General features: G+C 36.4%; 1 protein-coding gene across 1 annotated transcript; it reads left to right on the top strand.

The window, feature by feature from the left end:
• The first annotated feature begins 7,691 nt into the window (after positions 1-7,691).
• On the top strand, positions 7,692-8,009 carry LOC141416443 (large ribosomal subunit protein eL39-like). Its single transcript, XM_074053445.1, has one exon. The coding sequence runs from the start codon at positions 7,762-7,764 to the stop codon at positions 7,915-7,917; it is 156 nt and encodes a 51-aa protein (XP_073909546.1). The 5' UTR covers positions 7,692-7,761; the 3' UTR covers positions 7,918-8,009.
• The last annotated feature ends 5,253 nt before the right edge of the window (positions 8,010-13,262 follow it).

Genomic DNA, 13,262 nt, shown 5'->3' with positions numbered 1-13,262 from the left:
AGCAGCAGAAAAGAAATATTATTTTTGCTAGTTTTAAATGAAAGAGCTCAGCATGTTTACTTACGCCAGATAAAATATATCTAAACATAACCTTCACTAATCAGGAGCTTAAGTTTGTATTTAAAGAGCTCCCCAATTGCAAATTCAACCCAGGAGCTGAAGCGGGGAGACTTTAAAAATCTAATTATTTTTTTAAATGATTTTCACCAGATGCTTTATGCCTCTCTTTGGTGCCTGGTGCCTGAGAACACCATATGAAGACAGGTTAGCTGGGCTCCCATATACCACTCTCTCTAAGGGTTAGCAGCATAATCCAGCCTCTGATTAATGGGAGGGCAGAGCATTTGTAGTGTACAATCTGACACACTGAGACTCACAGTGATGACTACTGTGCACCTCAAGCATTAAAAACAGCCCTTAAAAAGTCAACTGTCCCTCTATTAGTAGTTTTATCTTTAGTACAACAGCTTTGTCTACATTGAAATAAGAATGTAATGCATTGCAGTGTTAATGAATTTGAATATAATGTGAGATTTGCTGTGCCTTTTGCTCAGACTCTGTTCTTTAACTTAACAGGGGAAAATTCATATTTGGTTAAGGAGGGGTAGTAAGAGGTAAAAAATCAAACTTGGTTTGGGGAAACAAGAAGGCTAAGAGTCATTCACCAACACCCCATACTTTCCACATCCAATCTTTCCTAATAAGATTGATGACTGGTAGACTGGGGTCACGGACTAACCACATTGCTGTGGTGAGGCAGGGGTGATTCACAGTGAGCCACAAGTGTCCATTCATATTTAAACACAGTGGACAGGCAGTTACCATCAGGTGAAGTCACCTGTAGCCTAGATTGCAATAGATAGTAGAGAGTAAGGCATGCCATAAGACCACTCCATATTTTACTTGATTGAATAAAGCTTTGGAATACCCTATTGCTTTATAGTATGAGGGAGAACAAGAGAGTTACTAATTGGTTAATTTTATTAGTACCTTTGATCTTTGGTAGCATACCAATAAAATGGTTTCCCTCTTATCCATGATTTCACTTTCTGTGGTTTTAGTTGTATAGGGTTAACTAAAGTTTGTAAACATTAAATGGAAATTTCCAGAAACAATTCCTAAGTGTTAAACTGTGTGTCATTCTGAGTTGTGTGATGAAATCTCATGCTATCCTACCCAGAGTATGAATCATCTCTTTGTCTGCCATATCCAAACTGTATGTACTGATGACCTGTTAGTCACTTAGTAGCCATCTTAGTTATCAGATCAACTGCCAGCATCTTAGTGCTTTTTTTCAAGTCAGCCTATTTTACTTTATAATGGTCCCCAAATAGAAGGGTATGGTCCCCAAATAGAAGGGTAGCAATGCTGGCAATTTAGAATCCAGAGAAAGTATAAGTGTTTTCTCTAAGTGAAGAAGTTTTCAAAAGAGAGAGAAAGTGATCACATTCACAAATCTTTTACTAAAGCATAGAGTTGTTACTGTTATATTTTATAATTAGTTACTGTGTAACTTTTTATTTGCTTAAGTTAATTAAAATGTATTGCAGGTATGTATGTATAAGAAAAAACCACAGTATATACAGAGATCAGTATCATATGAGATTTCCAGAATCCACAAGTAGTCTTAGAACATATCCACTGCAGATAAGGGTGGGGGAGTACTACTGTAATATATTCCTGGATTATATAATCTGAACTGCTTCCTAAAATCACTTAGAATTTTCTTTCACTCCTTGGAGAATTAACATTATATAATTAGGTTATAATGAGAAATGTTATACAATCCTATAAATATTTAATACATTTATTATAAGGGTGCTCTTGATTATATTTACCTTCATATAGAGTCTTCTGTATAGGTAACTTAAAATTTTAGTGTCAAAAAAATCTTGTTAAAGTGCACATTCCAACTTAATTGCTTTGAGGAGGACCTGAAAGTCTCATTTATAACAAAATTTTAATAATGCCAATATTGGTGGTCTGTGGTGACCCTTCGTGTAGCAAGCTCATAAGTATGCCATGGTAGGATTTTACTCTCAGAAAAGCTGTGATTGCTAAGAAATTTGCTTTTATTATGTTGTCTTGTGAATTGTGCTGGATTGGGATATACAAAATTACCAGTTCCTGATCATTTTTGCATATATTGAGCAAAATCCTGTAGTATAGTTATAATATAGCAATCAGATAGTATAAATTTTTTTTCACTTTAAGTTGGTAGCTAGGGAGCTTGTACCCAAAACTGTGACCCAACTGTAAAAATGTACATTGAATAGATTTAGGCCTTTTCCTCCTTACATGGTGGATATACAGATTCAAATAGTGATGCTGAGCCTCAGGTTATTTGCTCATTCTGTTTTGCCTCTATGATGATTTCATTATTAGGCAGGCTCTAGTTCTACTTAGTTGCTCCTGCATTAGAGGATATCTTCTTAGCAAACCCAACCAGAAAAGGATTTCTCCTTCCAGAAATTGAATGTTATTGGACTTGCTTTGGACAGAGAAATGGAAAGCTGTGGTTAGTTAATGGTAGTTCTCATGCCCCCTCTGGATCTCTGTCAACTCTGTCAAATTAACTTTAGCTGAGAGTCAGCTAGGGATTGTTCTTCAAGAGAAAATTGGGTGGCTATTTCCAGAAAAAGGAGAAATATTCTGAGTCTGGAATGCCTTTCCTTGTCAGAAGATTTTCTATTGTAGTCAGCATTGACTTCTGCCTTGCTTTGGAATATGATTTATAGTAGAAGAGATATGTGTCATTTCTAAGGGGAAGTCTTAAGAACATTGGCAGGCTTTGCCATACTCCCTCATCCCACTGCAGTGTCCCAGGTGTGGGCAACTCATCAGTCTGGATCCTGGGGCAGAAACAGAGCCAGCACATATAGGCAAGTAATGTCAGCAAGAAACAACTTTTGCTATTGTAAGTCCCTAACTACTGAGCTTGCTAGTAAAGTAATTCTTAGTTTTAATAGATTGATAAAATAGGCAACACCAGCAGATATTCAAAATATTCTATTCATCTCACTCCAACATGCACTTCAACCCTTCTTTCCAAACAAGACAATTTCAAAAATGCTTTCACCAAATTTAATGTTATATTAAGCACTCATCTAAAGACTACTCACTTCTTCTCCAAAGAAAGAAAGTATAAAATCCTGACCAGTTACTTCCTCAGATTCAAGTTCAGGATCCCTGACTTTTGGGAATTTCTCTAGGTGAAAGCCAGATTAGTTTCTACTGGTGGACCAATCTATGGTTATATGATTATTTAAATATATTTAAATGTTATATTTATATTATAAAATATAATATTATAATATATTATATTAAATTTATATTATATTTAATACATTTAAATATATTAAATATATTTAACCATCCTCCTGCACATTGCACACAGTGGTAGAAATTAAGTACATATATATTATACATAGCATATACAATATATATATAGGTGATATATAGATATAGATACAGATATATGTGCGTGTGTGTATAACAAAATTCTTTCTTTTTGAAAATAATTCAAAGGAAAACAGCAGAATGACAACAGAGTAAGCTCCTTGGTCAAGCAACCCATCTTTTTTGACTATTACCTCTCATGAATTGTCTGTTTTTTGACCTCCACTGTCACATCTAAAATGTTATTGGGTAGGATTCTCCATCTGGGATTGCTGCAATCAACTTGTAGTGGGTTCTAGCTGGGCCTCTACCAGAATCTTAAAGTCTCAAGAAAGGACTTAAAAGTTACTTGTCCCTTGTCCTTAGGCTCCTTCTAGTCTTGGATTTTTATTTATTTCTTTCCTTTATTCTTGTGGTGGGTGGGTGTACATTGTGACATTTACATATGTTCTTATGACATATCAAATACATCATACTTGAATTCACCCTCTCTACTGCTCTCCTTTATCCCCCACCTTCCCCAGTTCCTGCAATAGTTACAAGTATCATTTATGCATTTACATACAAGTGTACACATTTTTTGCACTGTATTCACTCTCTTACTCCCTTTCTTTGTTACCTCCACCTCCCACTGGTGCCAGCCCCCGCTCCCACTTCTGGCCAGGACCAGTAAGAACTTCCCCAGGCCTTTATTACAAAAAGAATGCTTGGGTGGGCTCTGTTTTGGCCTGTACTGTATTTCCCACCTGACTGCTTTGTCACCTTGTATCTAGCTCAGCCCAGTAAGCTGAGCTTCCTAATCATCACACCCTTAATTTCTCAGTTCTTACACAGTTTTTCAGACACAGGTCAGAAGGGAACTTTTAGAGAAAGAATGAAGCAAAACAAAAATACCTTTACATTTTTTCACTTTGCTTTATATTTTCACATGACTCAGTTTTAACTAAAATGAATCTTCTCTCTTTTATAGATCTTTCTTGCTCTTTTGAGAATTAGTCTTTATTTTTGGTGGAACTGGGTATTGAACCCAGGGCCTTGTGCTTTGTATGTTCTCTACCACGTTACAGATTTCCAGCCTAGCAAGTATGTGGATCAAGTCCCTGGGCACAAGCCATGGAAGTTAACCAACTATTTTGTTGCTGTATCACAAGGATTTCCAATTGCCCAGCCAGGGAAAGGGACCTTGTTATGTCTCATGTTTTTTCAGCTCAGCTGGTGATACAATTGAGGTTTTGTGATTTCCAATACCTCATTTCTAAAAAAAAACTTCTAAAAACCAGATTAAGATTCTTTGGTTGAAAATAAGAAAAACCCATTCTAGCTGAATGAGTTTTTTAAGGGGAAAAAAGTTCAAGGTCTAGATTAGCTCACATGAGTGAAGGAAAAGTCAAACAACAAGACTTTGGATGAGATGAGGTCCAGAAAGTTCCAGCAATGTAAGCAGCAGAAACTAATACCTTTTATATTTGGGAAGAGGTTCATTCTATAAGCAAGGAGTGTGCACCACAACTCTGATATCCTCATTTCGAATTTTATCCTTCTTTATTCTGTGTGATGTTTTAAGCTGCCAAAAATCCTTTGGGGACAAGAACGTACATAAAACATAAATATCTAACAAGTGCATCTAGTAAGGACGGCTGCAGTTCTGTACTTTTTTGAGATTAGAAAAGCTCATGGCCTCTCATTTGAATCTAAATGACATGGATGTTTATGTCATCTTAAATTCAGAATATCTCAAACCAAACTCAGTGCATTCCTTATCCTTTTATCAGTCTGTTATCGCTCTTGTCTCTCCCCCAGACCTGTCTTCCACCTGCTTCTCCTTCTCCATCTTCGAATTTCATTTAATAGAACCGACAATTTTTCAAAATAGCTTTAATTCCTCCCTCACATCATTACCTACTCCCACCACTGCAAATCGTCCCATGCTAGTTCTGCCTTCATTCTGTCCCTGGAGACCTCTCCTCCCTTTTATGATTGCACTGTCATTGTCCTGTTGTAGGCACTCTTTACTTTTTCCCTAGAAGTATTTATTTATTTCAGAATCTTCCATGATCCTTTCCTCATACACTACCCAGCACACGACAGGAGTGCTTGCTAAACAGGTAGATAAATGAATGTTTGTGCTTAGTTCTAAGCTCTGTGAGACTGGTAGTCATATCTGTCTTGCTCATTGTTATGCCAACAATGCTGAACAAATGCTTGATGTGAAGCATGTCAGAAATAAATATCTGAGAATGAATGAATATGTAAATGAATTACTTGTTCAGGACTTCATAATGTCTACAAAATCACATTTTGCATGTACTTATAACATCTTTTCAGTTTAGAGATGAATTTGGATGACACAAAGGAAAACTGTTCTCAAGACAGAAATAGCTTTTAAATTACCAAGTGACATTTCTATGCACACATTTAGGAAGGAAATAGACTGAGAGGTTACCCCAAGGGGAAAGCAATGCATGGAAGTTTCCTTTGTTGCCTTCTCTGTTCTGTGTGTTTTATGAAATCTTTACCTGGACCACAGGGTTTTTCTGCATGAGGATTACTGTGGTAAGAGAAGTAGAGACAGAGGTGAGAACAAGACTGTGGCACAGAGGGAGAGCAGTGGTGACAGATACTTCCTGCTCTTGGCTTTACTTCTTAGGTGGGACTTTCACACATACTTCTGGTAATTATTAGTCCAACAAATCTGTCATAAAGTTTTAGGGAGTTTGTAGGAACATTCAGTACCAAGTACATTCACTCTTTATCCTTTGGGCTGAATTTCCTCTGACTTAATTAAATTCAAATAAGTATCTTTCCATTCCCTGGTACTTAGGAGGAGGAGTTCAACGTACATGAGAAGTCACAAAACAGCCATTAGATGTTAATAACTGAGAACTGTTCCAACCTCTGTTGGTTTCAAATGAGAGGACCAGAGGCATAAAACTCCACAGGGCATTGCTAACTTCCTGAGGCATTGAGCTGCTGAAAATGAATTCCTCAAATAATAGTTTCCTTTTCCAAAATTTAGCTGGATCAGATATTTTCAGTTGAGAAGTCCTAATGAGACTTTGCAGGAACCTGCACAGCAAGGGGGGAATCCTGCACAATAAATCACTGGAGGTGTGCCATCTTGCTGCTGGAAATTTGAATAAATAACCTTAGTGATTTATAGCAGATGTTTTTCCACTTAGTTGTAGCCCACTAAAGTACATCCTAGACAATGTACTCTGTGAGAATGGGAATTAGAGCCATTTCTGTCTTGGACACTGCTGTCTAAACAACACCTAGCAGTACCTGGTAGACAGTAGGTGCTTAATGAAAAATTTTGAGTGGGTACATTAAAGTTGTACTTAAATACAATGCAATCTTTTCTGGTAGAGAAGTCCTACTCAAAGTTAAATAGTTTCAGTCTCTATGCAAAAGATTAGACAGAATCTATTCTGAAGTGAAAAGAACTTTTCCTTACTAAATTATTTGATAGAGCTAAAAATAATAAGCTAGAAGCTTGAGGAATTACATGGTTTTTCTAAAAATCTTATGCATAAAGTCTACTCTTTGAAGATGAATTTCTTTCCACCTACAAGGTGTTTTCTCATGCATTTCTCAATTATTATTTATATTGCACTTGTCTATTCTCAGTTCCTAGCTCAGGGCCTAGAAAGTTGAGTTTAATAAATGTTCATTGAATGGGTATTTATTTGATTAAAGTGACTAACCACATTCATATTCAGCAGAGTGTATGCTCAGAATTTACTTCTACTTGTACAGATGTGTTTTTTATGAGTCAACCTATCTCTTCTTTCAGTTCTTTTCTTAATCTTATTGAAAAGAAGATTGGATAGACATAATAGCAAAATGAATAGATATAATGTTTGATAGTTGCCTTTCTCTAAAATAAGAATTAAAATAGTTAATAATTCAGAGGATTATTTTATGATTTAAAGATTTAATAAATATAAAATAAATAGAACGTTGACACCTAAAGTCTCAATAAACGCAATTTCAACACATTACATATTTATTTGTATTTTCACTCTATTGTTAAGTGATTATCAAAAATATCAAAATTAATTTATAATGTTAGATTTCCTCAGCTGAGATTAGAAGAACTCTTGGGGTTATTTGGGACTCTATAAATATTTAGGTTGAGAAGCACAAAAAATAAAATACTAATGACAACTAGGGTTTATATAAAAAAAATTGAAGTGAAAGTATGTTCCAGTAGAAAGGAGAAGACAGACACACTGTGAGTTCTCAAAGGATGAAATTTATGACAAGAGTCTTCATCTTCGCTAAACTCGTTCTTCCTTCCCTCTCCCCCTCTTCTGCTTTTGTCCACCATCGTGGTGTGTGCTTTTGGCCCAGCTTCTCACCATGTCTTCTCACAAGACTTTCAGAATCAAACGATTCCTGGCCAAGAAACAAAAGCAAAATCATCCCATTCCCCAATGGATTCGTATGAAAACTGGTAAAAAAATCAGGTACAACTCTAAGAGGAGACACTGGAGGAGAACCAAGCTGGGTCTGTAAGGAACTGCGAGAGATAGCACACATATTTATGCTCTTCCGTGGTTGGCAATCATCTTGGCATCAAGCTGGCTTGTCATGCTGCCTGGACAGTTGGGTGTTTTAAATTGGAATTCTTTTTTTTTTCATTTTTCTTTTATTATTCATATGTGCATACAAGGCTTGGTTCATTTCTCCCCCCTGCCCCCACCCCCTCCCTTACCACCCACTCCACCCCCTCCCGCTCCCCCCCCTCAATACCCAGCAGAAACTATTTTGCCCTTATCTCTAATTTTGTTGTAGAGAGAGTATAAGCAATAATAGGAAGGAACAAGGGGTTTTGCTGGTTGAGATAAGAATAGCTATACAGGGCACTGACTCACATTGATTTCCTGTGCGTGGGTGTTACCTTCTAGGTTAATTCTTTTTGATCTAATCTTTTCTCTAGTACCTGTTCCCCTTTTCCTATTGGCCTCAGTTGCTTTAAGGTATCTGCTTTAGTTTCTCTGCGTTAAGGGCAACAAATGCTAGCTAGTTTTTTAGGTGTCTTACCTATCCTCACCCCTCCCTTGTGTGCTCTCGCTTTTATCATGTGCTCATAGTCCAATCCCATTGTTGTGTTTGCCCTTGATCTAATGTCCACATATGAGGGAGAACATACGATTTTTGGTTTTTTGAGCCAGGCTAACCTCACTCAGAATGATGTTCTCCAATTCCATCCATTTACCAGTGAATGATAACATTTCGTTCTTCTTCATGGCTGCATAAAATTCCATTGTGTATAGATACCACATTTTCTTAATCCATTCGTCAGTGCTGGGGCATCTTGGCTGTTTCCATAACTTGGCTACTGTGAATAGTGCCGCAATAAACATGGATGTGCAGGTGCCTCTGAAGTAACAGTCTTTTGGGTATATCCCCAAGAGTGGTATTGCTGGATCAAATGGTAGATCCATGTCTAGCTATTTAAGTAGCCTCCAAATTTTTTTCCAGAGTGGTTGTACTAGTCTACATTCCCACCAACAGTGTAAGAGGGTTCCTTTTTCCCGCATCCTCGCCAACACCTGTTGGTGGTGGTGTTGCTGATGATGGCTATTCTAACAGGGGTGAGGTGGAATCTTAGTGTGGTTTTAATTTGCATTTCCTTTATTGCTAGAGATGGTGAGCATTTTTTCATGTGTTTTCTGGCCATTTGAATTTCTTCTTTTGAGAAAGTTCTGTTTAGTTCACGTGCCCATTTCTTTATTGGTTCATTAGTTTTGGGAGAATTTAGTTTTTTAAGTTCCCTGTATATTCTGGTTATCAGTCCTTTGTCTGATGTGTAGCTGGCAAATATTTTCTCCCACTCTGTGGGTGTTCTCTTCAGTTTAGAGACAATTTCTTTTGATGAACAGAAGCTTTTTAGTTTTATGAGGTCCCATTTATCTATGCTATCTCTTAGTTGCTGTGCTGCTGGGGTTTCGTTGAGAAAGTTCTTACCTATACCTACTAACTCCAGAGTATTTCCTATTCTTTCTTGTATCAACTTAAGAGTTTGGGGTCTGATATTAAGATCCTTGATCCATTTTGAGTTAATCTTGGTATAGGGTGATATACATGGATCTAGTTTCAGTTTTTTGCAGACTGCTAACCAGTTTTCCCAGCAGTTTTTGTTGAAGAGGCTGCTATTTCTCCATCGTATATTTTTAGCTCCTTTGTCAAAGATAAGTTGCTTATAGTTGTGTGGCTTCATATCTGGGTCCTCTATTCTGTTCCACTGGTCTTCATGTCTGTTTTTGTGCCAGTACCATGCTGTTTTTATTGTTATTGCTTTGTAATATAGTTTGAAGTCAGGTATTGTGATACCTCCTGCATTGTTCTTTTGACTGAGTATTGCCTTGGCTATTCATGGCCTCTTGTGTTTCCATATAAATTTAACAGTATATTTTTCAATCTCTTTAATGAATGTCATTGGAATTTTGATGGGAATTGCATTAAACATGTAGATTACTTTTGGGAGTATCGACATTTTTACTATGTTGATTCTACCAATCCATGAGCATGGGAGATCTCTCCACTTTCTATAGTCTTCCTCAATCTCTTTCTTCAGAAGTGTATAGTTTTCCTTGTAGAGGTCTTTCACATCTTTTGTTAGGTTTACACCTAGGTATTTGATTTTGTTTGAGGCTATTGTAAATGGAATTGTTTTCATACATTCTTTTTCCGTTTGCTCATTGTTAGTGTATAGAAATGCTAATGATTTTTCTATGTTGATTTTATATCCTGCTACCTTGCTATAGCTATTGATGATGTCTAGAAGCTTCTGAGTAGAGGTTTTTGGGTCTTTAAGGTATAGGATCATGTCATCTGCAAATAGGGATATTTTGACAGTTTCTTTACCTATTTGTATTCCTTTTATTTCTTCTTCTTGCCTAATTGCTCTGGCTAGGAATTCCAGTACTATGTTGAATAGGAGTGGAGATAGTGGGCATCCTTGTCTGGTTCCTGATTTTAGAGGGAATGGTTTTAATTTTTCTCCTTTAAGTATAATGCTGGCTGTAGGTTTGTCATATATAGCTTTTATAATGTTGAGGAACTTTCCTTCTATTCCTAGTTTTCTTAGAGCTTTTATCATGAAATGATGTTGGATCTTATCAAAGGCTTTTTCTGCATGTATTGAGATGATCAAGTGGTTTTTGTCTTTGCTTCTGTTAATGTGGTTTATTACGTTTATTGATTTTCATATGTTGAACCACCCCTGCATCCCTGGGATGAAGCCTACCTGGTCGTGGTGAATAATCTTTTTGATGTGTTGCTGAATTTGGTTTGCCATTATTTTGTTGAGGATTTTTGCATCAATGTTCATTAAGGAGATTGGCCTATAGTTCTCCTTTTTGGAGGTGTCTTTGCCTGGTTTTGGGATAAGTGTAATACTGGCTTCATAAAATGTGTTTGGCAGTTTTCCTTCCCTTTCTATTTCATGGAACAGTTTAAGGAGGGTTGGTATAAGTTCTTCTTTAAAGGTCTGATAGAATTCAGCAGAGAATCCATCTGGTCCTGGACTTTTCTTTTTGGGGAGACTCTTGATTGCTGCTTCAATTTCATTTTGTGTTATAGGTCTATTCAGGTGATTAATTTCCTCTTGGTTCAGTTTTGGATGATCATATGTATCTAGAAATCTGTCCATTTCTTTTAGATTTTCAAATTTATTTGAATATAGGTTCTCAAAGTAGTCTGTGATGATTTCCTGGACTTCCATGGTGTTTGTTGTTATCTCCCCTTTTGCATTCCTAATTCTACTAATTTGGGTTTTTTCTCTCCTCATTTTAGTCAGGTTTGCCAGGGGTCTATCGATCTTGTTTATTTTTTCAAAGAACCAACTTTTTGTTTCATTAATTCTTTGTATGGTTTTTTTGGTTTCTATTTCATTGATTTCAGCTCTTATTTTTATGATTTCTCTCCTTCTATTTGTTTTGGGATTTGCTTGTTCTTGTTTTTCTAGGAGTTTGAGATGTATCATTAGGTTATTGATTTGGGATCTTTCAATCTTTTTAATATATGCACTCATGGCTATAAACTTTCCTCTCAAGACTGCCTTAGCTGTGTCCCATAGGTTCCGGTAGCTTGTGTTTTCATTTTCATTGACTTCCAGGAACTTTTTAATTTCCTCTTTTATTGCATCGATGATCCATTCTTCATTAAGTAGTGAGTTATTTAGTTTCCAGCTGTTTGCATGTTTTTTGTTTTTACTTTTGTTGTTGAGTTCTACTTTTACTGCATTGTGGTCAGATAGTATGCACGGTATTATTTCTATTTTCTTATATTTGCTGAGGCTTGCTTTGTGCCCTAGGATATGATCTATTTTGGAGAAGGTTCCATGGGCTGCTGAGAAGAATGTATATTGTGTAGAGGTTGGATGATATGTTCTGTAGACATCTACTAGGTCCACTTGATCTATTGCATATTTTAGATCTTGGATTTCTTTATTGAGTTTTTGTTTGGATGACCTATCTATTGATGATAATGGAGTGTTAAAGTTCTCCCACAACCACTGTGTTGGCGTTTATATATGCTTTTAGGTCTTTCAGAGTATGTTTGATGAAATTGGGTGCGTTGACATTGGGTGCATACAGATTGATGATTATTATTTCCTTTTGGTCTATTTCCCCTTTTATTAGTATGGAATGTCCTTCTTTATCACGTTTGATCAATGTAGGTTTGAAGTCTACTTTGTCAGAGATAAGTTTTGCTACTCCTGCTTGTTTTCGGGGGCCATTGGCTTGGTAAATCTTCTTCCAGCCTTTCATCCTAAGCATATGCTTATTTCTGTCAGTGAGATGAGTCTCCTGTAAGCAACAAATTGTTGGATCTTCTTTTTTAATCCATTTTGTCAAACGGTGTCTTTTGATGGGTGAATTAAGTCCATTAACATTAAGTGTTAGTACTGATAGGTATGTGGTGATTCCTGCCATTTAGTTATCTTAGTTGTTTGAAGGTTTGATTGTGTGTACCTAACTTGATGTTACTCTCTACTGTCTTGCTCTTTCTTATCCTGTGGTTTGGTGCTGCCTGCCTTTTCATGGTTAAGTTGGGTGTCACTTTCTGTGTGCAGGATCCCTTGCAGAATCTTTTGTAATGGTGGCTTTGTGGTCACATATTGTTTTAGTTTCTGCTTATCATGGAAGACTTTTATTGCTCCATGTATTTTGAATGATAGCTTTGTTGGGTAGAGTATCCTGGGGTTGAAGTTATTTTCATTCAGTGCCCGGAAGATCTCACCCCACGCTCTTCTTGCTTTTACTGTTTCTGTTGAGAAGTCTGCTGTGATTTTGATGGGTTTACCTTTGTATGTTACTTGTTTTTTCTCTCTTACAGCCTTCAATATTCTTTCCTTAGTTTCTGAACTTGTTGTTTTAATGATGATATGTTGTGGAGTAGTTCTATTTTGATCTGGTCTGTTTGGTGTCCTGGAGTCCTCTTGCATTTGTATGGGAATATCTTTCTCTAGATTTGGGAAATTTTTCGTTATTATTTTGTTGAATATATTATGCATTCCCTTCGCTTGCACCTCTTCTAAATTGGAATTCTTTGATTACCTTAAGGATGGTGTAGTAATAAATATGTGAAACCTTTTGAACTGCAAAAAAAAAAAAGTGTTCATCTTCATCAACAAAACATAACAAGTATAAATTGCATATCAGGATTTGTTAAGTTTTATCAGTCAGTACATAATCAAATAAAATTCAGTCTGACCTCAAAGTTTAGCAATGGTAAAGTAGTCCCCTTTCATAAGGGCCTTACACTATAATTGATGAAAGAGGAAAAGTATAATGAGAATGTATTAGTCAGCTTAAAGTTACTATAAAAATTATCTGAGATAATGAACTTAA

The sequence above is a fragment of the Castor canadensis genome, chromosome 14 (assembly GCF_047511655.1).
Source record: "Castor canadensis chromosome 14, mCasCan1.hap1v2, whole genome shotgun sequence".
NCBI lineage: Eukaryota > Metazoa > Chordata > Mammalia > Rodentia > Castoridae > Castor > Castor canadensis.
The sequence above is the reverse complement of the archived record's forward strand: the minus strand, read 5'-3'. Positions and strand labels throughout refer to the sequence as shown.

Bases quoted from the DNA above. Each gene is read 5' to 3' on its own strand.
- LOC141416443 (XM_074053445.1), top strand. From the start codon at position 7,762: ATGTCTTCTCACAAGACTTTCAGAATCAAACGATTCCTGGCCAAGAAA.